At 45.5% G+C, this 24,835-nt stretch overlaps 1 protein-coding gene across 2 annotated transcripts in view; it reads left to right on the top strand.

The window, feature by feature from the left end:
* ptprna (protein tyrosine phosphatase receptor type Na) overlaps positions 1–24,835 on the top strand; it is a 238,779-nt gene that overhangs the window by 46,020 nt on the left and 167,924 nt on the right. For both annotated transcript variants that reach the window (XM_063051378.1, XM_063051377.1), the window contains exons 2-6: positions 1,943–1,993; positions 12,060–12,173; positions 14,693–14,804; positions 17,234–17,405; positions 24,402–24,609. In XM_063051378.1, coding sequence (XP_062907448.1) covers positions 1,943–1,993; positions 12,060–12,173; positions 14,693–14,804; positions 17,234–17,405; positions 24,402–24,609 — 657 coding nt within the window. The remainder of the gene's footprint in view (positions 1–1,942; positions 1,994–12,059; positions 12,174–14,692; positions 14,805–17,233; positions 17,406–24,401; positions 24,610–24,835) is intronic.

Genomic DNA, 24,835 nt, shown 5'->3' with positions numbered 1-24,835 from the left:
GACAAAGGAGAATCGTTGATGTTGTGTACTTGGCAAGGTGACAAGGTGCCACATATGAGGTTAAGAGCCCATGGTATTACAGGAAAGATACTAGCATAGATAGAACAGTGGCTGATTGGCAGGAGGCAGAGAGTGGGAATAAAGGGAGCCTTTTCTGACTGGCTGCTGGTGACTCGCGGTGTTCCACAGGGGTCTCTGTTGGGACCAATTCTTTTTACGTTATATGTCAATGATTTGGACAATGAAATTGATGACTTTGTTGAAAAATTTGCAGATGAATTGAAGTTAGGTGAAGGGACAGGTGGTTTTGAGGGTTTACAGAAGGACTTAAACAGATTAAGAGAATGGGCAAATAAATGGCAGATGAAATACAGTGTCAAGAAGTGTATGGGCATGCACTTTGGTAGAAGAAATGAAAGGGGTGACTAAATGGAGCGAAAATACAAAAAACTGGAGTGCAAAGAGAATTGGGGCTCCTTGTGCAGGATTCCCTAAAGGTTAATTTGTAGGTTGAGCCTGTGGTGAGGAAGACAAATGCAATGTTAACATTCATTTTGAGAGGACCAGAATACAAAAACAAGGATGACTCGATGGGCCGAATGGCCTACTTCTGCTCCTTTGTCTTATGGTCTTATGGTCTTATGTCATGTTGAGACTTTATAAAGCACTTATGAGGCCTCATTTGGAGTATTGTGAGCAGGTTTGGGCCCTTTATCTTAGAAACTAGAGAGGGTTCAAAGGAGGTTCACAAAAATGATTTCAGGTTTGTCATTTAAAGAGCATTTGATGGCTCTGAGCCTGTATTCATTAGAATTCAGAAGAATGAAGGATGACCTCATTGAAACCTATCGAATGGTAAAAGGCCTTGATAGCCTGGATGTGGAGAGAATATTTCCTACGGTGGGAGAGTCTAAGATCAGAGGACACAGCCTTAGAATAAAAGGGCGTCCTTTTAGAACGGAGATGAGGAGGTATTTCTTTAGCCAGAGAGTGGCGAATCTGTGGAATTCTTTGCTACATGCAGTTGTGGAGGCCAAGTCTTTATGTATATTTAAGGCAGAGGTTGATAGATTCTTGATCGGTCAGGACATGAAGGGATATGGGAGAAGACAGGAGATTGGGGCTGAGAGGGAAATGGATCAGCCAAGATGACATGCTGGAGCTGATTTGATGGGCCAAATGGCCTAATTCTGCTCCTGTATCTGATGATCTTTTAATATTTGAGTAATAGTGTAAATATATTGTTTGGTTAAGCGTAGTTTGTTTGTTTACATAATTCATAATGGGTCTTGTGTCAGAAGTATGTGAATGACATATGTCATTACACCACCACACCGAATGTGAGCAACTCACTAAAGGAAAACTAAGAGGACAAGTTACGGTATCCTGGGCTCTTGTGTTTTTCTTTCGATTAGATTCTGGAGTTACAAAGCAAGCTTGTATGTCTTTGAAATGTGGAAGGAAACCGAAGCGCCACGTGGTTATGGGAAGAATGTACAACCTCTTTCAACTCAGGTTGCTGGCTGTGTATTAGCATCGTGCTAGAGTGCCGCCCAGGAGTAGGCATTGTATTAGCCATTCAGTCCCATTCTTGTGGTAGGTCCTTGAACTCAGTCCCTGTTTTCTGTGTTCACTCCCCATAGCAGTTCCTGAAGGATTCTTGTGTATCAGAGCAGAATTAGGCCATTGAATCCATCAGGTCTGCTTTGCAATTCAATCATGGCTGATGTATTTTCCCTCTCTAATCTATTCTCCTGCCTTCTCCCCTTAAAACTTTGACGCCCTGACTAAAAAAGATCCTATGAATATCTGCTTTAAATATACCCAGTGACTTGGCCTTCACAGCCATTTGTGACAGTGGATTCCATAGATACGCCACCTTCCAGTAATGACATGTAAGCAATTGTTCAGTCATTTCGATATTTTTCTCTCTCTTTTTCAGGGTGCCTGTTTGACGAGAGCCTCTGCTCACATCAGGAGCGCTGTGTGACCGGTCAGTTTTCTTCCTGTTCCGACACAATTAAAATTTGCCGTTCTTATTGTTTTAACGTTTTTATGTTAATAGGGCAATAGGGCAATCAGACGTTCCTAAATTCCCTGCATAAGTCCCTCTACACTTCCCAACACGCACTCCAAGGGTCAGATATAGAGTAAATCTCCTCTACACCATCTTATCACATACTCTTGAGGTCATGCACAGATTGAAACTCCCACTAACTTGTCCCATCACACACTCCTGGGGTTAGACACAGGGTGAAGCTCCCTCTACAATGTCCCATCACACACTCCTGGGGTCAGACACAGAGTGAAGCTCCCTCCACACTGTCCCATCACACACTCCTGGGATCAGACACAGAGTGAATCTCCCTCCACACTGTCCCATCACACACTCCTGGGGTCAGACACAGAGTGAAGCTCCCTCCACACTGTCCCATCACACACTCCTGGGGTCAGACACAGAGTGAATCTCCCTCTACACTCTGATCTGGAACAAAATGTGCATAAGTACATAAGTTCCAGGTTTTTTTTTTGCACATTTATTCCATGTCATACTTTAACATCTAACTTGATATTTTACACAATTCTTTATAATTGTTGAATATTGTTGTGTTCTTTTGCTTGTTGTACCCTAACCAACACACCACAGCAAATTCCTAATACATGTAAATGTATATGGTGAATAAAGTTGATCCTTGATCCCTTGTGTTGTGACCTCTCTGCAGTGGCCAGCGGTCCAAGCCTTGTCGTGATGCAGTCTACTGTGTGGGGGAGATGTTCGTAGTGACTGACACACTGCTCCTGTGTGCCCTTCCAGTCAGGGCTTCTCAAGGCTCTGCGTGGGTGGCTGTGCTGTAAAGGCAGCCTCCACTGATTCCACTTTACTTCAATTAATTTGCTGTAATAGCCTTTTAAAGAGCACATCTCCTGGGGAGTGATTTCAAAAGAACGTGAAGGACACGGCACATGGTGGCAGGTTGCTGAGGTTTATAGCATAGAAAAAACATTGAACGTGGAACAGTTAACAGTTAACACTGAACAGGCTGCTCAGCCCAGAATGTTGTGCTGGTCTTGATCCCTATTTGTACTAAATGTCCTCTTCCTGTGGCCATATCCCTCCATTCCCTTCATATCCACGAGTCTATCTAAAAGCCTATTAAACTCAGGCTTCCACTACTACCCTAGTAACCCATTCTAGACACCCACTACTCCCCGCAAAAAAAAATGTCCCTCATGTTTCCTTTAAACTCCCCTGGGATGGGGGCCTTCAAACAATGTCCTTTGTTGTTTGATATTTCTATCAAGGGGAGGAGATTCTACTCTATCTATGCCCCTCAGGGTTTTAAAAACCTCTGTTAGGTCTCTCCTCAGCTTTTGGGAGAACAACCCAAGGTTATCCTATCTTTCATTTTAGCTCATGCCCTAATCCAGGCAGCATCCTGTTGACCCTCACCACAGTCTCCACATCCTCCTTGTAATGGGGTGACCAGAGCTGCACACAATACTGCTCGTGTGGTCTGACTAGAATTTTTACAGATTTCCTTGCTGTTATACTCAACACCCTGACCCACGGAGGCAAGCATCCCGTACACCTACTTTACCAACTTACCTTCTTGCACAGCCACTTTCAGTGAACTATGGACCTGGACCCCAAGATCCCTCTGTACCTCAGTGTTATTAAGGGGTCTACAACCAACAGTATATCTTTTCAAAGGTTTCAAAGATACATTTAATATCAGAGAAATGTATACAATATACATCCTGAAATTCTTTGTCCTCGCAACCATCCACAAGAACAGAGGAGTGCCCCCAAAGAATGAATGACAATTAAATGTTAGAAACCCAAAGCCCCCCCAGCTCCCCCCCACACGTAAACAGCAGCGAAACAACGATCCCCCCTCATCCACCAGCAAAAAAAGCATCCCCCCCCCACTGAGCCCTCAAGCGTGCAGCAAAGCATCAATAAAGACACAGACTTACAGTACCCCAAAGACTACTCATTCACCCAGTAATTCGACATACCACAGGCTCTCTCTCTCTCCCTAATAAAGGGAAAAGAGGTGTCTCCGTTTCACCTTTTCCTTTCATTTGATGTTTCAATGCGTAACATGTCACATTTGCCCAGGTTAAACTCCATCTTTCACTTCTTTGCATTCTTCTGTGTTCTTTGAGTGTTTGCAGTTCCACCAAACTTGGTGTCTTCCACAAACTGGACACAAGCAGAGGCATCTCCAGAGACCCATAAGATGAAGCTTGCATGATGTACAGGGCAGAGACACAGTTTATTGAGAAAAGGGGGCACATTAGAATAACTTTACCAAATTCTCTCCTGTTTTTTCCTGACATACAAGCTTCTAAATACCTCCTCCTATTTACTCCTAATATACAGATCCCCCTCCTATCCAATCTCAATAAACAGACTTTCAAAGGCCCTGTGTCTAACCTGTGTTGTCCATCTAAACAGAGAGTGGTGGGGACTTAAACTGCACTGATGGACACAGATACGACAGAGACATTTACGAGGCTCTTTGACAGGCAGAGAACAGGTGGACGTGGATCACGGGCAGACAGAAGGGATTCGGTATCATTAGTTTAAATGGTGTGGCACAATGTTGTGGGCTGAAAGTCCTGTTCAGTATCCTGTATTGTTCCATGTTCCTATTCTCCCCCAGTATATTGAATCACCGTGGACCAAGCCCCATTCACGCCCAGTGCCGAAACTCCAAAAATCACCTTTGCCATCTACTCTCACTGTACAGAATTTTAAGTGCTCTTTTCCATTCACTCCAAATATAAAGAGTAATCCATAAGACATAGGAGCAGAATTAGGCCATTTGGCCCATCATGTTTTCCTTGCCACTCGATGGCTGATATATTGTACCTCTCAGCCCCACTCTTCTGCCTTCTCCCTGTAACCTTTGACACGCTTACTAATCAAGAACCTATCAACTTCTGCTTTAAATGTGTCCAATGACTTGGCCTGCGCAGCTGTCTTTGGCAATGAATTCCACAGATTCACCACACTCTGGCTAAAGAAATTTCTCCCCATCTCTGTTCTTAATGAACGTCCCTCTATTCTAAGACCATGCCTCTGGTCCTAAATTCCCCCACTATAGTAAAACGTCCTCTCCACGTCCACTCTGTCTGGGCCTTTCAATATTTGATAGGTTTCAGTGAGATCCCCCCCCCACCATTCTTCTAAACTCCAGCATGTACAGGCCCAGAGACATCGAGCGCTCCTCAGATGTTAACTCTTTAATTCCTGGGATCATTCTCGTCAATCTAATGTGAAAGTCAGAATGTCTCATGAATGTCTGTAGATTAAACCCCTGCCCATTGATTGGACCTCAAATAGACCAAAAGTGCTTATTAAGTCCCTGCGTCTGCTATACACCTTATAACACTGATTGTGCTTTCCCATAATTCCTACTAAATGGGAGGTGAGGATCAATGTTCCCACTAACTTGTAATGAACAATGTGTGCAAAAATCTTGTGCTGTGCAACTTTTGCCCAGTGATAACAGCATGTGTGCACTGAATAATTTCTTCAATAAAAACAGTATAAATAAGCCAATCACAAACAATGGAACATCTGCAGATGCTGGAAATCCAAGCAACACACACAAAATGCTGGAGGAACTCAGCAGGCCAGGCAGCATCCATTGAAAAGAGTAGAGCTGATGTTTCGGGCCAAAACCCTTTGGCAGTATAAATAAGCCAGTTCTAAAATCTGTAGACAAATCATCGCATATTCCATGTTGTCAACACTGTCTGTATCAGAAACTGGAAAAGGAAATGTGATTGTCTATGACTGTGAAATATGCTTAACATGCAAATGTGGTAGAGGGTGACAACCTTTTGTGCGCAATTTAAATTCCTTTGTGCACTAGTAGCAAGAGATGTGTGCGCAAGCACAGCCCCTTTTCAAAAAAGCTGGAATAGGCTTGATGGGTGAGGTGGCCTTCTGAATCCTGCCGACAGGTAATGTGAGCGGGGTGACTCACTGGTGGAGGAGAGAGGCGTATGTGATGAAAATCAGCTCATACTGGAGTCTCACTGGTTAACACAGGAGTTGCCACCCTCTCCATGGATGTGACGTGATTGGAGGCACCCTGTGGAGTCTCTCAGCCTAACCGGTCCCCCGAATGTGCGTCTGATGATGCCGGGGAGGGGCAGGCCTCTGTGATGTCAAGTTCCTATTTCCAGGGTGGCTGCCATTGGTTGGCAGCGGTGACGTGGATCTCGGCTACATCACTGAGGCTGAGTCACCTTGCAGTGGCGAGAGGGCGAGGGGGAAGGGGGGCGTGGAGGGATTGGTGGGGGAGAAGGCCGTTGATGCTATGTGTTAAGCTGGGTCCCAGGAGGTTGGGATGGAGAGCGAGCAGAGCGTTCCCTTGCATGGGATGGGAAAAGGATTTAATTCAGCCTCATGGATTCAGTGATGATGAAGACGCAGGCTGAGGTTATATGTGGGCTCTGTCTCCATGACAACAGCCAAGAAACTAATTGGCAGATTTATCATCAGTGGGCTTGTCTTGAGCGTGAATTGAGAGATTCAGCCGTCACTAGATGTGTCTCATTTCTTGCATCAATCATATGATTCAAATCATTTGCCTTTTCATTCACTACTCAAGAAGTTTCATAAAAATGTAGCAAAGCACATTTATTGCAAATATTAACAGTGAGCAAATGACAAATTAGAGCACAGGAGCAGGCCGTTGGGCCCATAATGTCTGTGTTGACCATTATGAGAAGTTCAACTAGTCCCGTCTGCCTACTCATCACAAGGCTAAAAGACATAGGAGTAGAGTGAGGCCATTCGGCCCCTCAAGTCTGTTCCACCATTCCATCATGGCTGATTTATTATCCCTCTGAACTGCATCCTCCTGCCTACTCCCCGTAACCTTTGACTCCGTTATTAATCAAAAGCCTGTCGACCTCCGCTCGATACATACCCAATGATTTTGCCTCCACAGCCACCTGTGGCAATGAACTGCACAGATTCACCGCCCTCTGGCTGAAATTCTTCCTCATCTCTGTTCTAAAGGAACATCCTTCTATTTGGAGGCTGTACTCTCTGGTCATAGACTCCTAAACTTCAGTGAGTACGTTGCCCAGACCCAGCAAATGTCCCTCAAACATTAACTCTTTCTTTCCTGGGATCATTCTCACGAGTCTCCTATTGACCCTCTCCAGTGCCAGCTCATCCTTTCTGTGGAGGCCAAGTCATTGATTTACTGAGACTGGAGGTTATTAGGTTCTTGATTAATCAGGACATCAGAGGTTATGGGGAGAAGATAGGGCAATGGGGTTGAGAGGGATAATAAATCAGCCATGATGAAATGCAGTACACTTAGTGGGTCAAATGGCCTAATTCTGCTCCTATGCCTTATGGTTTTATGGTCTAACAGTACAGGCACTCTGGCCCACGATGTTGTGCCAATATTTTACTTCCTCTAAGGTTAATCTAACCCTTCCGTCACACATAGCCCTCCATTTTTCTTTCATCCATGTGCCTATCCGAGAGTTTCTTGAGTGCCCCTGACCCCTGATGTATCTGCCTTTACCACCACTCCCTGATGGGGCGTTTCACACACTCGCCATTCTCTATGTAAATAAACTTGCCTCTGATATCCCCCCTCCATACTTTCCTCCAATCACCTTAACTTTATACCCTCTCATATTAGCCATTTTCGCCCGGGGAAAAAGCCTCTGGCTGACCACTCTATCTAAGCCTCTTATCAAGTCACCTCTTGTCCTCCTTCACTCCAGAGAGAAAAGCCCTTGCTTGCTCAACCTATCCTCATAAGGCACGCTCTCTAATACAGGCAGCATCCTGGTAAATCTTTCTGCACTCTCTCTAGAGCTTCTACATCTTTTCTATGTGGTGACCACGTACAGCGGAGATGGAGAGGTCATCCACCCTGTGGTCTGTGCTGTGTTCAATCCCCATGCCTCCTGCCCAAGACGTTGGCATGGCTGCATTTTGAATATTGTGTTTAGCTTTGGTCACCCCGCAACAGGAAGGATGCCATTAAGCTAGTGAGAGAGCTATGAAGGTTAATGATGACTTTTCCAAGACTCAAGTGACTGAGTTATAGAGAGAGATTGAGCGGGTTGAGTCTTAATTCATTGTAAGAGAGTGAGGATTGATCTTATACAGGTGTATAAAATCATGAGGGGCATAAATAGGGTGAATGGGCAGTCTTTTTCCTAGAGTTGGGGTATAAAGAACCAGGCGGTGTAGGTATAGAGTGAGAGAGGGAAGATTTTAATGCAGCCCAAGGAGCAACTTCTTCACAGAGAAGGAGGTTGTAATGGTCAACTTCCTGCAGGAAAGATATCAATAATTGGGGCACCATGGTGGCGTAGTGGTTAGTGCAACGCTATGGCAGCTCAGGACGTTCCAGAGTTTGGAGTTCAATTCCGGCACTGTCTGTAAGGAGTTTGTACCTCCTCCCCGTGGCCTGGGGGCACTTCCTCTAGGTGCCCGGGCTTCCTCCCACATTTCAAAGAGCTACTGGTTAGTGGGTTAATTGGTCATTGTAAATTCTCCTGTGTTTGGACTAGGGTTAAATGGTCAGGTGTGTCTCGCTGGGCCAGAAAGGTCTGTTCCACACCAAATAAATGAGTAAATATGGAACGAGCTGCCAGATACGTATGTACAATAACAGCAAACGAGAAACATTCATTAAGTCTTTGGCTTGGGGATGTTTAGAGGGCAAACACTGGCAGCGTGGTAGTTGTGCGGCGTGGTAATGCAGTGGTTAGCACAGTTGCCTGGCAGTGAGATTGTGGTTCAATTCCCACTGCTGTCTGTATGCTCTCCTCATGACTGTGTGGCTTTCCTCCGGGTGCTCGTATACTTCCACTTTCCAAAGGGACCTCTGCTCAGGGTTTGTCAGTTGTGACATGCCTTGTTGGAAGTATGACAACCCTTGTGGGTGTTCAGAACAACCCTCACTGATTTGATTTGAGGCAAATGACCCAATTCACTGTATTTTTCAATGTACACGTGACAAGTAAAGCTCCTCTTTTATCTTTAAATGGGACAAAGCTGGTTGGCACCATGTTTGACATAGATGAGATGATGGTAGTGAGAAGAGGGCATGTCCTGGATGGTAAGGTCATTCATGATGGATGCTGCCTCTTTGAGGCGTCACCTTTTGAAGATGCCCTCAATGTTGGGGAGACTAGTGATCATGATGGAGCTGTGTTTACAACTCTCTGCAGCTTTCCCCAATCCTGTGCACTGGTGCCATGCATTGGGTCTGTGCTTTATGACTCTGTAAATTCTCCTTGTTCACAGATGCCTCAGGAGGGGGATTTACCTGTTTACACATTCTGGACCAGATGCACCAAACACTAGGTTGAATTAAACTAAATCTCTTCTGCCTGAACATGATCCATATCTTTCAATTCCCTGCATATTCACGGCTTTAACGGCTTCTTAAACAGCTCTATCATGTTTGCTTTCACCACCATCTCTGAAAGCCCATTCTGTGCACCCACCACTCTCTCTGTGTACAAAAAAAACTTGTCCCACACACTTTCCTTAAACTTACAGGCACCTCCTGACTTTAAATGAATTCCTCTATTTTTTTGACTGTAATAGAAAAAGAGTCTGATTGTCTACTCTAACTACAGTATGCCTCTCAGAATTTTATAATCTTTTCTCAAGTCTCCCCTCAGCTTCTGATGCTCCAGAGAGAAAAAAAAAACAACCCAAGTTTTTAATGATGGCCTTGGGCTCAAAACATTGACAATTTATTCCCTTCCATAGATGCCACCTGACCTGCTGAGTTCCTCCAGTATTGCGTGTGTTTCCCAAGATTTTAGAACATGGAACTTCACAGCACAGCCCAGCCAAACAAGAAAGTGTTACTCTGAGGCCAAGCTGGAAAACACAGTACCAACAGTCATTCACAGCACGAGGCACACATAGCACAAATAAGAGAGCATCGTGCAAGTCCCTGAGACCATGAACGTTGCAGCAGTCTGCAGTCAAATGCCAGACATCTTTTCTTCTTCTGAGTGAACACTGGAGGCAGCACTGTCCCCAGCATTGACGCTGCACCACACCGCCTCCTGTACTCTGGAGCGCACAGCCTCTGCCTCTCTGCTGGGTGGCTGCAACCAGGCAACACCGTGGGCTGAGAGCTAGTCCTCTGCGACCGAGGCCATTCACCAATAAAACACTGAATTGGACTTGTAGCATTTCACATTACCAATGTCCAACTGTTTCTTGCAATCACGAGAAAAGCGACTAAGCCAATCACTTGCTGTTAGACTGCACACCCCCTTCGTGCACCAGCGCCTCTCTGATGCAGACAGCAGCACGATCTGCACCAAGTCCAGCTCCTTCAGTTTCTCTACCAACCAGCAACTCATGTCCTCAAGTCCTGACGGCATCCTTGTAAATTTTGTCGGTATTCTTTCAATCGTTTGATATCTTGCCTGTATGTAGGTCACCAGAACTGTACACAATACTCCAAATTTGGCCTCACCAGCTTCTTATACAACTTCAACATAACATCATAAAGCTGAGCCATTGTGAGGTCTCTGGAACTGTACCACTGTGTGTTATATTGTAACTGAATTTGAAATGTGACGACCATGCCAATTTTAACTGGTGGCCCCATTGTTCAGCTAAACATCCTGACTGACAGACGGAAAGCCGTCCCACAGCTGAGGGAAAGATCTGTAGCTGATTCCAAGGAGAAGGATAGAGAAGGAAGGCATTGTGGGGACTATCTGGAGATAATTTTTCCGTTGATGGGAGGGAAGTTGCCCAGATGCAGAAATTCACCATAGATCTGGAAGAGGACATGTAGGACATAGATAATTATCTACCCTGATATGACGTACTCTGCCTGGGAAGGTGACAAAAATCAAAGTTGACTTTATTGTCAATAGTTCCTTTTAATATCAGAGAAATGTATACAATATACATCCTGAAATTCTTCATACAAGAACATAAAGTATAGAAGCAGATTTCGGCCATTTGGCCTATCAAGTCTGTTCTTCCATCTATCATTGGTGATCAATTATCCCCCTCAACCCCATTTTCCAGCCTTTTCCCTGTATCCTTTGAAGCCCTTACTAATCAATGACCTATCAACCTCCACTTTAAAAATACCAAAAGACTTTGCTTCCACTGCTGTCTGTGGCAATGAATTCCATGGATTCACCACTCTCTGGCTAAAGAAATTCCTCATGTCTGTTCTAAACAGAGATCCTTCTAATCTGAGGCTGTGCCCTCTGGTACAGCCTCAGAATACAAGGACATCTCTTTGGTATCCATAGCTACATGTATGCACAAGTGCAGTGAAAAACTTGCTTGCTGCAACATCACAGGCACATAGCATTAGAAATACAATGTTCACAAGAAGATATATTAAATACAAATAATATATGGTTTTTACAACAAAGAACACCATTAACACAAAAGAAAGTGTCCACTGAAGTGCAAGCTGTAGTGATTAGAGTTGTGTTAGATTGTTCGAGAACTGAGTGGTTGAAGGGAAGTAGCTGTTCCTGAACCTGGTGGTGTGGGACTTCAGGCTTCTGCACCTCCTGCCTGATGGTTGCTGTGAGAAGGTGGCATGGTCTGGATGGCGAAGATCTTTGACGATAGATGTTGCCCTCTTGAGGCAGTGCCTCGTGTAGATGTCACTGATGGTGGGGAGGGGTGTGCCCATGATGGGTTGAGCTGATTTAGCAAGAACTGTCCAGGAGGTGCTCTAGAGCGATGTTTGTAGGGAAATAGCTGTGGAAGGAATTGGGCTGTCCCTTCAAATGATGTAATTCTCTTGTGATTCCACTTCATCATGGTTTGTGGGAGCATGATCTGCCATTATTTCCCACGTTTTACAAGATTTCTCAGGATTATCTTATTGACACTAAGTCACATGGGAGCGGCGCTACATAAATTCAAGCCTTTCTTTCCCTTTACCTGCATGCTTGGTGAACAACTTTCTAGTCTGGATGTGAGTTTTTGATATGGTGACTTAAGACAATGACCCAACTTAAAACTAAAGAGAGTTTCTTTCTTTGTCTAGATGGACTCTTCGGGCACTGTCAGGACGCCTTGCTGCCAATCAGGACCCAGTATGATGTGTCCCCTCCGGTCCTGGGCCGACTTAGGGAGGTGTTGAGGCAGCTGCTGCTACAAGGTAGGAGGGAATGGGCAGGGAGACCTCGGCTCCCATCGTATCTAGTCACACCACTTCCTCCTGAGGACCCTGCTCCTTCCCAATCACTCTCCTTGCACAGAATCCCAGGAAATTCAGACACTTCTGAGCTGAGTCAGTCCCACTGTACAGTATCCCAAGAGGTCCAGACCCTTCCCATTTTCTCCCCTTGTAAAGAATCCCAGCAGATCTAACCACTCCCAAGTCATTCCTGTTGTATGGAATTCCAAGACGTCCAACCCCTTCCCAATCATTCCACTTGTACAAAATCCAGGTGGATCATTTTCTCCCATTGTATGGAATCCCTGCAGATCCAGTTCTTTCCCCATATTTACTGTTCTACAGAACCCTGGGAAATTGATCCCATTCCCATTCTCTCTGCTTGTACACAATCCCAGGTAATCCAGCCCCTTTCCAATCATTCCTATTGTGTGGAATCTCATGAGATCCAGCCCTTTCCCTATTAATCCTGGGAAATCCAGCCTATTCCCATTCTTTGCACTTGTACAGGAGATCCAGCCCCTTCTGATAATTCCCGTTTTATGGAATCCCAGCAAATCAAGCCCCTTTTCAATACTTTTTAAGAGTCCCTGGAGATCTGAACCATTGTATGGAATCTCAGCAGATCCAGCCCCTTCTGACCATTCCCAATGCATGGAATCCCAGAAAATCCAGACCCTTCCCAATAGCTCCTGTTTTACAGAATCCCAAGAGATCGAGTCCCTTCCCATTGGCAATTCCACAATTGTACAGAATCCTTGGAAATCCAGATCCTTCCCATTCACTCCCGTTGTGCAAAATCCCAATGGATCCAGTCACTCCCCTTGTATAGAATCCCATCATAATCAATCCCAATATACACAATTCCAGTGAATTCATTCCTTTCCCATCACTCCTATTGCACAGAAGTCCAGGAGATCCAACCCTTTCCCACTCACTCCCATTGCAAAGAATTCCAGTGGGCCCAGTCCATTCCCATTGTGTGGAATTTCAGGACATCCCTTCCCTCTGCATCCATATCCAATACACAGAACTCCACGGGATCCTGTCCATTCCTGTTCCTGCCATTGTATGAAATACAAGTGTGTTCACTCTCATTGTACAGAATACTGTGAGATCCTCCCTCCCTCTCCCACTGCGCAGAATTATTTAAAGGTAAGTTAAAGATTGAAGTGTGGACATGGAATAAAATGAACATAAATACCAGCAGGTAATTACAATGTAAACAGCATTATAATAAGTAATTTGAATTGTTTACAGTGCACTGATGTGGTGGTAGAGGGGGGTGGGGATAACTAACTAGACTGGCTGGTCAGACTGGGGGAAAGAAAGTTTAAGATGGCATGAAGTTTGAGTTTTAATTGACCTGGAGTGCTTTTCAGAAGGGAGTTTTTGGAAGAGGCAGTTTGCAGGGTAGGTAGTGTTTGCAATGATTTTGTTCTGGGCACGTACAAGTCCTGCACTGATGGCAGGCTACACAAGCACATGGCCACTGCACAGAGGTCACAGTAAAATGGATCAAGGATCAGCTTGATCCACCATATACGTGAAACGCCCTGGTTTCTTTGGCTGCCTAAGTGTAGGGAAGACAACCTCCCCACCAACCTCGTGAGATTGAGGTGCACTTGATCTCACCCCAAACCCCAGTTTGTGTGGATGCTGTGTAATTTGTTACCCTGTTACAAATTAGTGCCACAAAATAACAGAGAGTGCATTGCATACGATTAAAGGAATTATATTTACGAATCTTAACTGAAGGGTTAGTAAAGAATAACAAAAAGAAAAGGGCCCATTCTGATTAAACAGTCAAATGTGCACAAGCTGGAGCTCATCTTGAACTTCTCTGTCACTCATGCGCTGGGCCTTCAGTCAGTGTGAAAGCTTACACCACCTTCCGAATGTCATTCGCAATCCATCTCGAACAAACGGGTCTCGCACTGGATTGTATGCTACTCTCTCTCTTCATCTTCTCCCGAACAAAAGCCCCAAGCCCAGCCTTAGTGTCCCTCACCAAAAAAAAACTCCCCTTCAATTCGACCTTCCTAATTGGATGGCACACATTTCCCCTCATCTCTTACCTTCAACAATAACCTGAGCATAAGCTGAAAACAAGCAGCTCGCACAGAACAGCACAAAATGAAATACATAGAGCATAACAGTGAAAAAATATGAACCAGGGCATTACGTATTAGAAATTTGTTGTGCTGTGTTGGTCGAACAGAAAATAACTCTATTCAATATTTGTAAAGTGTAAAGTGGTGGCAGACTGCGTCAGTATGTGCAATGAAAAACTTCCTTGCAGCAACATCACAGGCACGCAGCATTAGGACAAGAAAAACATAAACAAAACTATACAAGGGAGAACACAAATAGAACAAAAATGCCTGGATTTATTGTGTTGCTGCTATTGATGGCTTGTGTTGTTAATATTGTTCTGCCTCCGTGCCATTACTCAGCTCTGCTTTCCCAAATCTCTCATCCCGCCTGCTATTTCTTTCCAGGGTTGTCATGGCAAGATGACATCACCCAGTATGTGATTGCCATGGAGATGGAAAAGGTCCCAAAGCTCCACCCCCAGCAGCTCCGACTGTCCACTGCGATGGGAGATGAGAGGTAACCACTGGCTGTTTGGTAACAGGGAAGGGGAAGGTGCAGGGGCTGTTCTGGGGCACAGGAGCACTTGTTACCTTTCACTGCAGGGATGTTTCCACGGGCAGACCGCAGCCCGAATCATTTTGTCTGTACAGTGGGCTATAGCACACCCTCTGATCGGCACAAAGTCAAGATACACCTCAGTGGAGTTTCCGGGCTCAGCCAGGAGAGTAACCAGTTCTCCTCGCCAGTGCCGTCAGAGTGAGCATATTGTGGAAAAAGATGTGCTTTTCCGAAAGTCCTGTGGGGCTTTATAGACAAAGCACCATTCCGGTGTCTGACTGTGGGAGTGAGCGATCGGACGGCGTAGAGGGAGCTTCACTCTGTGTCTGACCTTGGGCGTGTGTGATAGTACTGTGTTGAGGAAGCTTCACTGTGTCTAACCCTAAAGAGTATGTCATGGGACAGTGTAGAGGGCGCTTTACTCTGCATCTGACCCCTGGAGTGTGTGATGGGACAGTGTTCAAAGGTTCCTTTATTATCGAAGTATACAACTCCAAAATTCTTCTTCTCCAGATAGCCCTGAAACCAAGAAAGAAAAGAAAGGCAGCACAATTATCAACCCCCAAATCCCCCTCCCCTCCACACACACAAAAAAAGAAACGAAGGAAGATTGGGTGAAAAGCACAGAATTCAAAAAAACCATAAGACTGAAAAGTAAGTCCACAGTCCAGGTCCACAACCAAAGTGCAGAAAACCTGGGCAACGTTCTCTCTCTCCATAGCAGAGCGATCTCACCAGCGATGAAAAGGCAGGCAGCCCGCATTTCAATCTCCCTCATCTCTTTCAATGGCGAACAATGGAAGCTTTAACTGGTGAAATGGAGCTGAACATCGGCTAGTGGCCTTCTTCACGACGTTCCTGCACACTGCCTCTGCCTCCCGGAATCCTCTCGGAGACTACAGACCGCTAGAACACCCAAACAATCTCCAAAGAGCAAATCACAGGCTCCAACAGTTCCAGAATCACATTCCAGATGAAAAACAAACGTAAAAGACATAAAAGGGGTGAAATACATATATGGTCCATGATCTATCCAGTAGATGTCGACTAAAGGAGCGTTGTACACAGGTACTATCTTGACTGGAAGATCTGAGGGAGGATCTTGAAGTGCAGAAGGAGCTTCATTCCGTATCTGACCCCGGGAGTGTATGATGGGACAGTGTAGAGGGAGCTTCACTCCACGTCTGACCCCGGGAATGTGTGATGGGACAGTGTAGAGGGAGCTTTACTCTGAGTCTGACTCCAGGAGTGTGTGATGGGACAGTGCAGAGGGAGCTTCACTCTGTATCTGACTCCAGGAGTGTGTGATGGGACAGTGTGGATGGAGCTTCATTCCGCGTCTGACTTCAGTAGTGTATGATGGGACAGTGTAGAGGGAGCTTCACTCTGTGTCTGACCCTGGGAGTGTGTGATGGGACAGTGTACAGGGAGCCTCACTCTGTGTTTGACTCCAGGAGTGTGTGATGGGACAGTGTAGAGGGAGCTTCACTCTGTGTCTGACCCCGGGAGTGTGTGATGGGACAGTGTAGAGAGAGCTTCACTCTGTGTCTGACCCTGGGAGTGTGTGATGGGACAGTGTAGAGGGAGCCTCACTCTGTGTCTGACCCTGGGAATGTGTGATGGGACTGAATCAAATTTATTTTCACTCTGATATGAAATTTGTTACTTTGTGGCAGCAGTAAGTGCAAAGACATAAATTTGCTATAAATGACACCATTAAATAAATAGTGCAGAAAAAAAAGAATAATGAGGTAGTGTTCATGGGTTCATGAACCGCTCAGAAATCAGATGCTGGAGGAGAAGCTGTTCTGAATGATCAAATGTGTGTCTTCTGGCTCCTGTATCACTGCCCTGATAGCATAAGGAGAGGGCATGGCCCAGATGGTGATCGACCTTAATAATGGTCGCTGCCTTGAGTCACCGTCTCTTCAGGATGCCCTCGATGGTGGGGAGGGTAATGCCCCCCGATGGAGATGGCTGAGTCTCCAACCTTGCTGCGGCCTCTTGCAATCCTGTGCATTGCAGCTCCATTTCAGACGGCCATGCAACCTTTCAGAAGGCTCCCCGTTGTACACCTGTGCAGCAGCTGTTCCTCTGAATCCTAAATTCTGGGCTCATGGGCAATGAAAGAACGCGTACCCCTGATAAACAAAGCAAAAACCTTTTTATTAAGTTAGTAACAGTTATCTCGCTGAGGTACTTACTTGTTCAGCGCTTCCAGGAGGAGGTTGCATCGATCGTCAAGGAGCCCCATCATCTAGACCATGCTCTCTTGTCACTACTACCATTCAGATGAGATCCAAGACTTGCTGGTTTCCCGGCCTATGGCAGCCCCTGATCCTGTGCTTCAATTGGAATTCCCAAACTCACATCATTTTCCCTTTCAGATTCCGGCTGCCCACAGACAAAGGGCCACATCCCGTGAGCATTCCTCTGGAGCAGTGGCCGGCCGAGGAGATTCATCGTTACCTGAAGTTTCTTCTCCACAGCAGCAGACCTGAGTTGTCTGTGGGCCGTGGCATCAGTGGAGATGTCATGGGGCCCTATCCCATCGGCAAGGTACATACTAGGGTCACCTGTAGACTGTTGTGTTAAGTTTTTCTTCCTTCTATGGGGAACTACAGCTGAATCTTGGGTCATTTGGGTAAGTAGGCCAAGGAATGGCAGATAGAGCTTAAATTGGATGAGTGTGAGGTGATGCATTTTGGGAGGCCAAATGGGGGTTGGACTTCCTTAGTAGGTTGCTGAAGAGCATTGTAGAGTGGAGGGACCTAGGAGATAGATGCAAGCACGTGGCTCTCTGACAACGGCATCACAGGTAGACATTGAAGGTTTTGGCTGCTTTACACTGAATGTAGGAGTTGGGATGTTATGTGGCAGCTGTACAAGACACTGGCGAGGCTGCAATTGGAGTTCTGATCACAGTCTGAGATGTCGATGACTTACTCCCCTCCAGAGAGGAAACCCATGTGGCCATAGGGAGAATGTACGGACTCCTTACGGAAAGTGGCAGCAATGGAATCTTGGCCATTGGCACGTAATAGCACTACACTAACCATTGCCCTGAAATTCTACCTGTGCTTAGTTGGGAGACATGGTGGGCCAGTGAGCGTGGGTAAGGGGTAATGGAGTCTCGGATCCAGACTGTACAAGTGTAGCACAGGTGCGGAGAGGATCAAATGTGGAAGTTAAGTCTTTGTGCCATTTTGACATCAGTGCTTGACTCATCTGTCACTAAACTGGTCTAGTGGGGACTGAGGGAAGGATGCAGAGATGGGACCAACATCACCAAGGAAGGGGATGGACCCAACAGAAACATAAGCAGAAATGTCACAGCCTGAAAGGTTGACTGTGTACTTACCCTGACCTGCTGAGTTCCTCCAGCATCGGCAGACTCTCGTGTTTATGTCTTGGAGCATTGTGTTCAGTCTTGGTTACCTGCTGTATGAACAATACTACTAAGTTGGAAAGAGTGCAGAAAATATTTCTGAGAATATTGCCAGGACTCGAGGGACTGGGTTATGGGGAGAGGTTAAGCAGGCTCGCGTTTACTGAGAGGTGATCTTATAGAGATATATAAATTCATGAGGAGTATAGAGAGGAAAAATGCATAGTCTTATTCCCAGGGTTGGGAAGTCAAGAATGAGAGGGTATAGGTTTAAGGTGAAAGAGAAGAGTTTTAACAGGAACCTAAGGGCAACATTTTCACCCAAAGTGGTCAGTATATGAAATGGGCTGCCAGAGGAATTGGCTGAGTACAATAACAGCATTTAAAAGACACATACAAAGGAAAGCTTTAAGAAGGAAAGGAAAGGTACGTCACATCTGGAGTTTCTCCGGTTAGCGGACGATTTCCCTCCACGCCTCTCTGACGTAGTGGGGAACCGCGTACGAGGCAAGTTACAGCAGTGGTTTGCCATTGCCTTCTGCCGGGTGAGTTTCCAAAGAGATCACCAGCTTGTAAGCCAGCACAGATGGAAAGCGTGCAGGGGAACTGGCTGGATTCGAACTCGGGAACTCTTGTCCCAAAGTCCGGCACTGATGCCACTACGCCACCAGCCGGGTATGCTTTAGGAAGATATGGGCAGAATACAGGCAGATGGGCATCAGAATCAGATATAATATCACCAGCGTATGTTGTGAAATTTGTTTACTTAGTGGAAGCAGTACAATGAAATACATGACAAATAAATATAGAGGAAAAAACAGAGTTGCATTAAGTATATATATTGACTATTAAATAGCTAAGTTAAAACAAATAATGCAAAAATAACAAATAATAAAGTAGTGGGGTAGTGTTCATGGGTTCCATGAAATTGGATGGCAGAGGGGAAGAAGCTGTTCCTGAAACACTGAGTGCATTCCTTCAAGCCTCTGCACCTCCTTTCCGATGGTAACAGTGTGAAGAGGGCACATCCTGGGTGGTGGATGTCCTTAATGATGGACGCTGCCTTCCTAAGGCACCGCTCCTTGAACATGTTTTGGATACTACGGAGGCTGGTACCCATGATGGGGTTGACTAGTTTTACAAGTTTCTGTAACTATTTTGCCTTCTTTATAGCTGCATCAATATGTTGCATCCAGGTTAGGTCCTCAGAGGTACTGACACCCAGGAACTTGAAACTGCTCACTCTCTCCACTTCTGATCCCTCTATGTGGATTGGTTTGTATTCCCTCATCTTACCTTTCCTGAAATCCACAGTTTTTTGGTCTTACAGATGTTGAGTGCCAGGTTGTTGCTGCAACACCACTCGACCAGCTGGTATATCTCAGTCCTGTATGCCCAGCATCACCATCTGAAATTCTGCCAACAATGGTTGTATCATCAGGTGCTATTTGAGCTATGCCTAGCCACACAGTAATGGGTGGAGAGAGAGTAGAGCAGTGGGCTAAGCACGCATCCCTGTAGAGAGCCAGTGTTAATTGTCAGCAAGGTGGAGATGTTATTTCTAATCTGCACAGATTGTGAACTTCCTCTGCAACTGGACCCTCAACTTCCTAACTGTGAGGTATAGAGGCCCAGGTTTTGTAGCTTTTTGATCAGGACTGCAGGAATGATAGTATTAAATTGCAAGCTATAGACTATAAACATTATCCAGGTATAGATATTTGTATTGTCCAGGTGATCCAAGGGTGCATGGAGAGTCATTGAGATGGCATCTGCTGTAGACCTATTGTGATGAAGGCCAATTGCAGTGGCTGAGGCAGGAGTTGATTCTAACCATGACCAGCCTCTCAAAGCATTTCATCACAGTAGATGTGAGTGCTATGGACAATAGTCATTGAAGCATCTTGGTTAGTATGGACAATTTGGAATGAAGGGACGGTTCCTATGCAGTATAAATCTGAGACTCTCTTAGTCCAACCAGGTTAATTTTCTTTGATGGAGAAATGGAAGAGAAGGAGGTGACTCTGGTAGAGCTGGTGCCTCATAGCTAAGGGTTCGATCCCAATCTCTGGTGCCGCTTGTGTGCCATTTTTATGTTCTCTCTGTAACTGTGTGGGTTTCACCTATATGTTTCAGTTTCCTCCCACATCCCAGGCCGACGGGCATGTGAGAGTAAGTTGATCACAAGGAAGTAGCTGGGGATTGGAATTTCCCTGCGAATCTGCACAGACTGGATGGGCTGAATTACCGCCTCCCATGTGGTGAGGAAAGTATGAACTTGAAGCCATTCGGCTCTGTTAAACAGGTAGATAGGGGTGGAGGGCATAAGTTAAAGAAATAGTTGTCAGAAGGATTGATTTCCTGAAGTGAAACTTTGCAAATTAAATTCTGGAGATCCTTTTCCGCCTATATATTACCAGCCCAACTACATGGGTGGCATTTCTGGATTTGGCTTTAGGTAATGAAGCTGGAAGAATTTTCCATCGGTGAGCATTTTGTGGGAATGGTAAATTGGTTTCTTATTGCCACATGTACCAAGTACAGTGAAAATATTTGTTTTCTACGCAATCCATACACTGAGGTAGTACAAGGGAAAACAATAACAGAATGCAAAGTGTTACACTCAAAAGGTGCAAGGTCAAAATGAGGTATTTTGTTGTCTTGTTGAAGGGGCTCAGCCTGAAACATCAACTTTCCATAGATTCCTCTCTATGGATGCTGCCAGACCTGCTGAGTTTGTCCAGCATTTTTGTGCGTGTTCCTCTAGATCTTCAGTATCTGCAGAATATCTTGTGTTTGTAAAGATAAAGATTAGCTTCATTTGTTATATGTACATTGAAACATACAGTGAATTATGTCATTTGCACCAATGACCAACACAGTCCAAAATGTGCTGGGTGCAGTCCGCAATTGTCACCATGCTTCCAGCACCAACCCGTATGCCCACAACTCCCTAAACTTAACCATAAACTTTGGATTGTGGGAGGAAACCAGAGCACCTGGAGGACATGTACAAGGTCATGGAAGAACGTACAAGCTCCTTACAGACAGCAGTGGGAATTGAACCCTGTCCTTACAGCTGGTGCTATAGAGTGTTACGCTACTGTACCACCATTAAATGTGTCCCCTCGTACCTTAAACCTATGTCCACTAGTTCTTGATTCTACAACCAAGGGGAAAGGACTTTGTGCATTCACCCTATCTGTGCCCCCTATGATTTTATACAGGTTGCCTCTCAGCCTCTTACACTCTAAGGTATAAAGTCCTAGCCTCTCTTTAATTTAGTCCCACGGGATATGGCAACATCTTTGTAAATCTGTTCTGTGCTCGTTCCAGTTTAAATGACATCTTTCCTACAGCAGGGCAAACAAAGCTGAACACAATACTCCCAGTGCGACCTCACCAGTGTCCTGTAAAACTGCATCAACTTCTCTACTCAGTGAAGGCCAACATGCTAAAAACTGCCTTCACCATCCTGTCTACCTGTGATGCCACTCTCAGGGGACCATGTAGTTGTACTCATTGTCTCTCTGTTACACACAATGATAGGATGGAAGAATGTCAGACTGGCAGAAGGCAAAGAGTGGGATGAAGGGGGCCTTTTCTGGTTGGCTGCTGATACCTAGTGGTATTCCACAGGGGTCATAGTTGGGACTACTTCTTTTCACGTTATATGTCAATGATCTGCATGACAGAATTGCTGGCTTTGTAGTGAAGTTTGCTGATGATACGAAGTTAGGTGGAGGGGCTGGTAGTGTTGAGGAAGTAGGAAATCTACAAAAGGACTTGGACAGATTAGAAGAATGGGCAAAGAAGTGTCAGATGGAATACAGTGTAGGAAAGTTTTTGGTCCTGCACTTTGGTAGAAGGATGACACTCCATGACCACGTTAACAGGTACAACTGTACACCTACTGGTTAATGCAAATATCTAATCAGCCAATCATGCAGCAGCAGCTCAAACCATAAAAGCATGCAGACATGGTCAAGAGGTTCAGTTGTTGTTCAGACCAAACATCAGAATTGCGAAGAAATGTGATCTAAGTGACTTTGACCATGCTTGTGCCAGACAAGGTTGTGTATCTCAGGAATTGCTGTTCTCCTGGGATTTTCATGCACAACAGAATTTACAGATAATGGTGCAAAACAAAAATCAAAAAAGATCCAGTGAATGGCAGTTCTGTGGGCAAAAAGGCCTTGTTAATGAGAGGGGTCAGAGGAGAATAGCCAGACTGGTTCAAGCTGACAGGAAGGCGACAGTAACTCAAATAACCACGTGTTACAAAAGTGGTGTGCAGAAGAGCATCTCTGAATACACAGCACCTTGAACCTTGAAGTGGATGGGCTACAGCAGCAGAAGACCACAAACATACAGTGGCCACTTTATTCGGCACAGAAGGCACCTAATAAAGTGACCAATGAGTAGAAATTTGTAGACTATTTTCTAAACAGGGAGGAAATCAGAAATGAGAGGTGCGAGGGAACTTGGGAATCCTCGTGCAAGATTATCTAAGGTTAACTTGCAGGTTGAGTCTGTGGTGAGGAAGGCAAATGCAATCAACAGGAATTCTGCAGATGCTGGAAATTCAAGCAACATACATCAAAGTTGCTGGTGAACGCAGCAGGCCAAGCAGCATCTGTAGGAAGAGGTGCAGTCAACGTTTCAGGCCGAGACCCTTCGTCAGGACGAACTGAAGGAAGAGTGAGTAAGGGATTTGAAAGTTGGAGGGTGAGGGGGAGATCCAAAATGATAGGAGAAGACAGGAGGGGGAGGGATGGAGCCAAGAGCTGGACAGGTGATAGGCAAAAGGGGATGCGAGAGGATCATGGGACAGGAGGTCCGGGAAGAAAGACAAGGGGGGGGTGACCCAGAGGATGGGCAAGAGGTATATTCAGAGGGACAGAGGGAGAAAAAGGAGAGTGAGAGAAAGAATGTGTGCATAAAAATGAGTAACAGATGGGGTACGAGGGGGAGGTGGGGCCTTAGCGGAAGTTAGAGAAGTCGATGTTCATGCCATCAGGTTGGAGGCTACCCAGACGGAATATAAGGTGTTGTTCCTCCAACCTGAGTGTGGTTCTGCTAAGGCCCCACCTCCCCCTCGTACCCCATCTGTTACTCATTTTTATGCACACATTCTTTCTCTCACTCTCCTTTTTCTCCCTCTGTCCCTCTGAATATACCTCTTGCCCATCCTCTGGGTCACCCCCCCCGTCTTTCTTCCCGGACCTCCTGTCCCATGATCCTCTCGTATCCCCTTTTGCCTATCACCTGTCCAGCTCTTGGCTCCATCCCTCCCCTCCTGTCTTCTCCTATCATTTTGGATCTCCCCCTCCCCCTCCAACTTTCAAATCCCTTACTCACTCTTCCTTCAGTTAGTCCTGACGAAGGGTCTCGGCCTGAAACGTCGACTGCACCTCTCCCTACAGATGCTGCCTGGCCTGCTGCGTTCACCAGCAACTTTGACGTATAAGGTAAATGCAATGTTAGCATTCATTTCAAAAAGGACTAGCATATAAAAGCAAGTATGTAATTATGAAATATAGTGAGCAGTTTTGGGTCCATGATTTAGGAAACGATGTGTTGTCATTGGAGAGGGTTCAGAGGAGGTTCATGAAAATTATCCTAGGACTGAAAGGGTTAACGCATGAGGAGCATTTGATGGCTCTGTGCCTGTACTTGTTAGTGTTTAGAAGAATGGGGGGGGGGAAGAATCTCATAGAAATCTGTCAAATATTAAAAGAACTCATTAGAGTAGATGTGGAGAGGATGATTCCTACAGTGGGGGAGTCTCAGACCAGAGGGCATAGCCTCAGAATACAAGGACATCCCTTTTCACAGAGATGAGGAAGAATTACTTTAGCCAGGGGGTGGTGATTCTTTGGAATTTGTTGCCAGAGACAGCTGTGGAGGCCCAGTTATTGGGTATATTTGAAGTGGAGATTGATAGGTTCTTGATTAGTCAGGGTGTCAAAGGTTATGGGGAGAAGACAGGAGAATGGGGTTAAGAGGGGTAATAAATCAGCAGTGATGGAACGGCTTAATTCTGCCCTTATGTGTTATGACCTTCTAGAGATGGGATGTGGTTAGGTGTCTAGTACAGACTGGATAGGCTGTTATAATTTCTCAGCACTCCCTCAGCAGCTAATGGGTCCCGTTTGTTTGAACAGGGCGGGAACATGTTGGAGCTGGGAGGCGATGAGGAGAGGAGCCTGCAGAGGAGAGCCGGACTTGATGGGATCATCAACCAGGACTATCCCAGTGACCATGGCAACCGCTATGGCCCAATCACGGAGGACTTGCAAGACCAGAACGCGAAAAACCCAAACCGGATGAAAGACACTAACATTGGGCCCAACACACCTCAACCTCTGGCAGGTAATTTCAAAGTTAACGTGTGATAATGAGATTGGTTTATTGCTGGTTAGTTTATTATCATCACCTGTACGCAGATACAGTGAAAAGCTTTGCTTTGCATACCCTATACAGATCATTCCTGACATAAGAACATTGAAGTAGTAAAAAGTAAAACAGAATAGATGCTGCCTGGCCTGCTGTGTTCCACCAGCATTTTATGTGTATTACAGAATACAAGGCATAGACT

Source organism: Mobula hypostoma, chromosome 6 (assembly GCF_963921235.1).
Source record: "Mobula hypostoma chromosome 6, sMobHyp1.1, whole genome shotgun sequence".
NCBI lineage: Eukaryota > Metazoa > Chordata > Chondrichthyes > Myliobatiformes > Myliobatidae > Mobula > Mobula hypostoma.
Note: the sequence above shows the minus strand (reverse complement) of the source record. Positions and strands in the feature narration are given on the sequence as shown.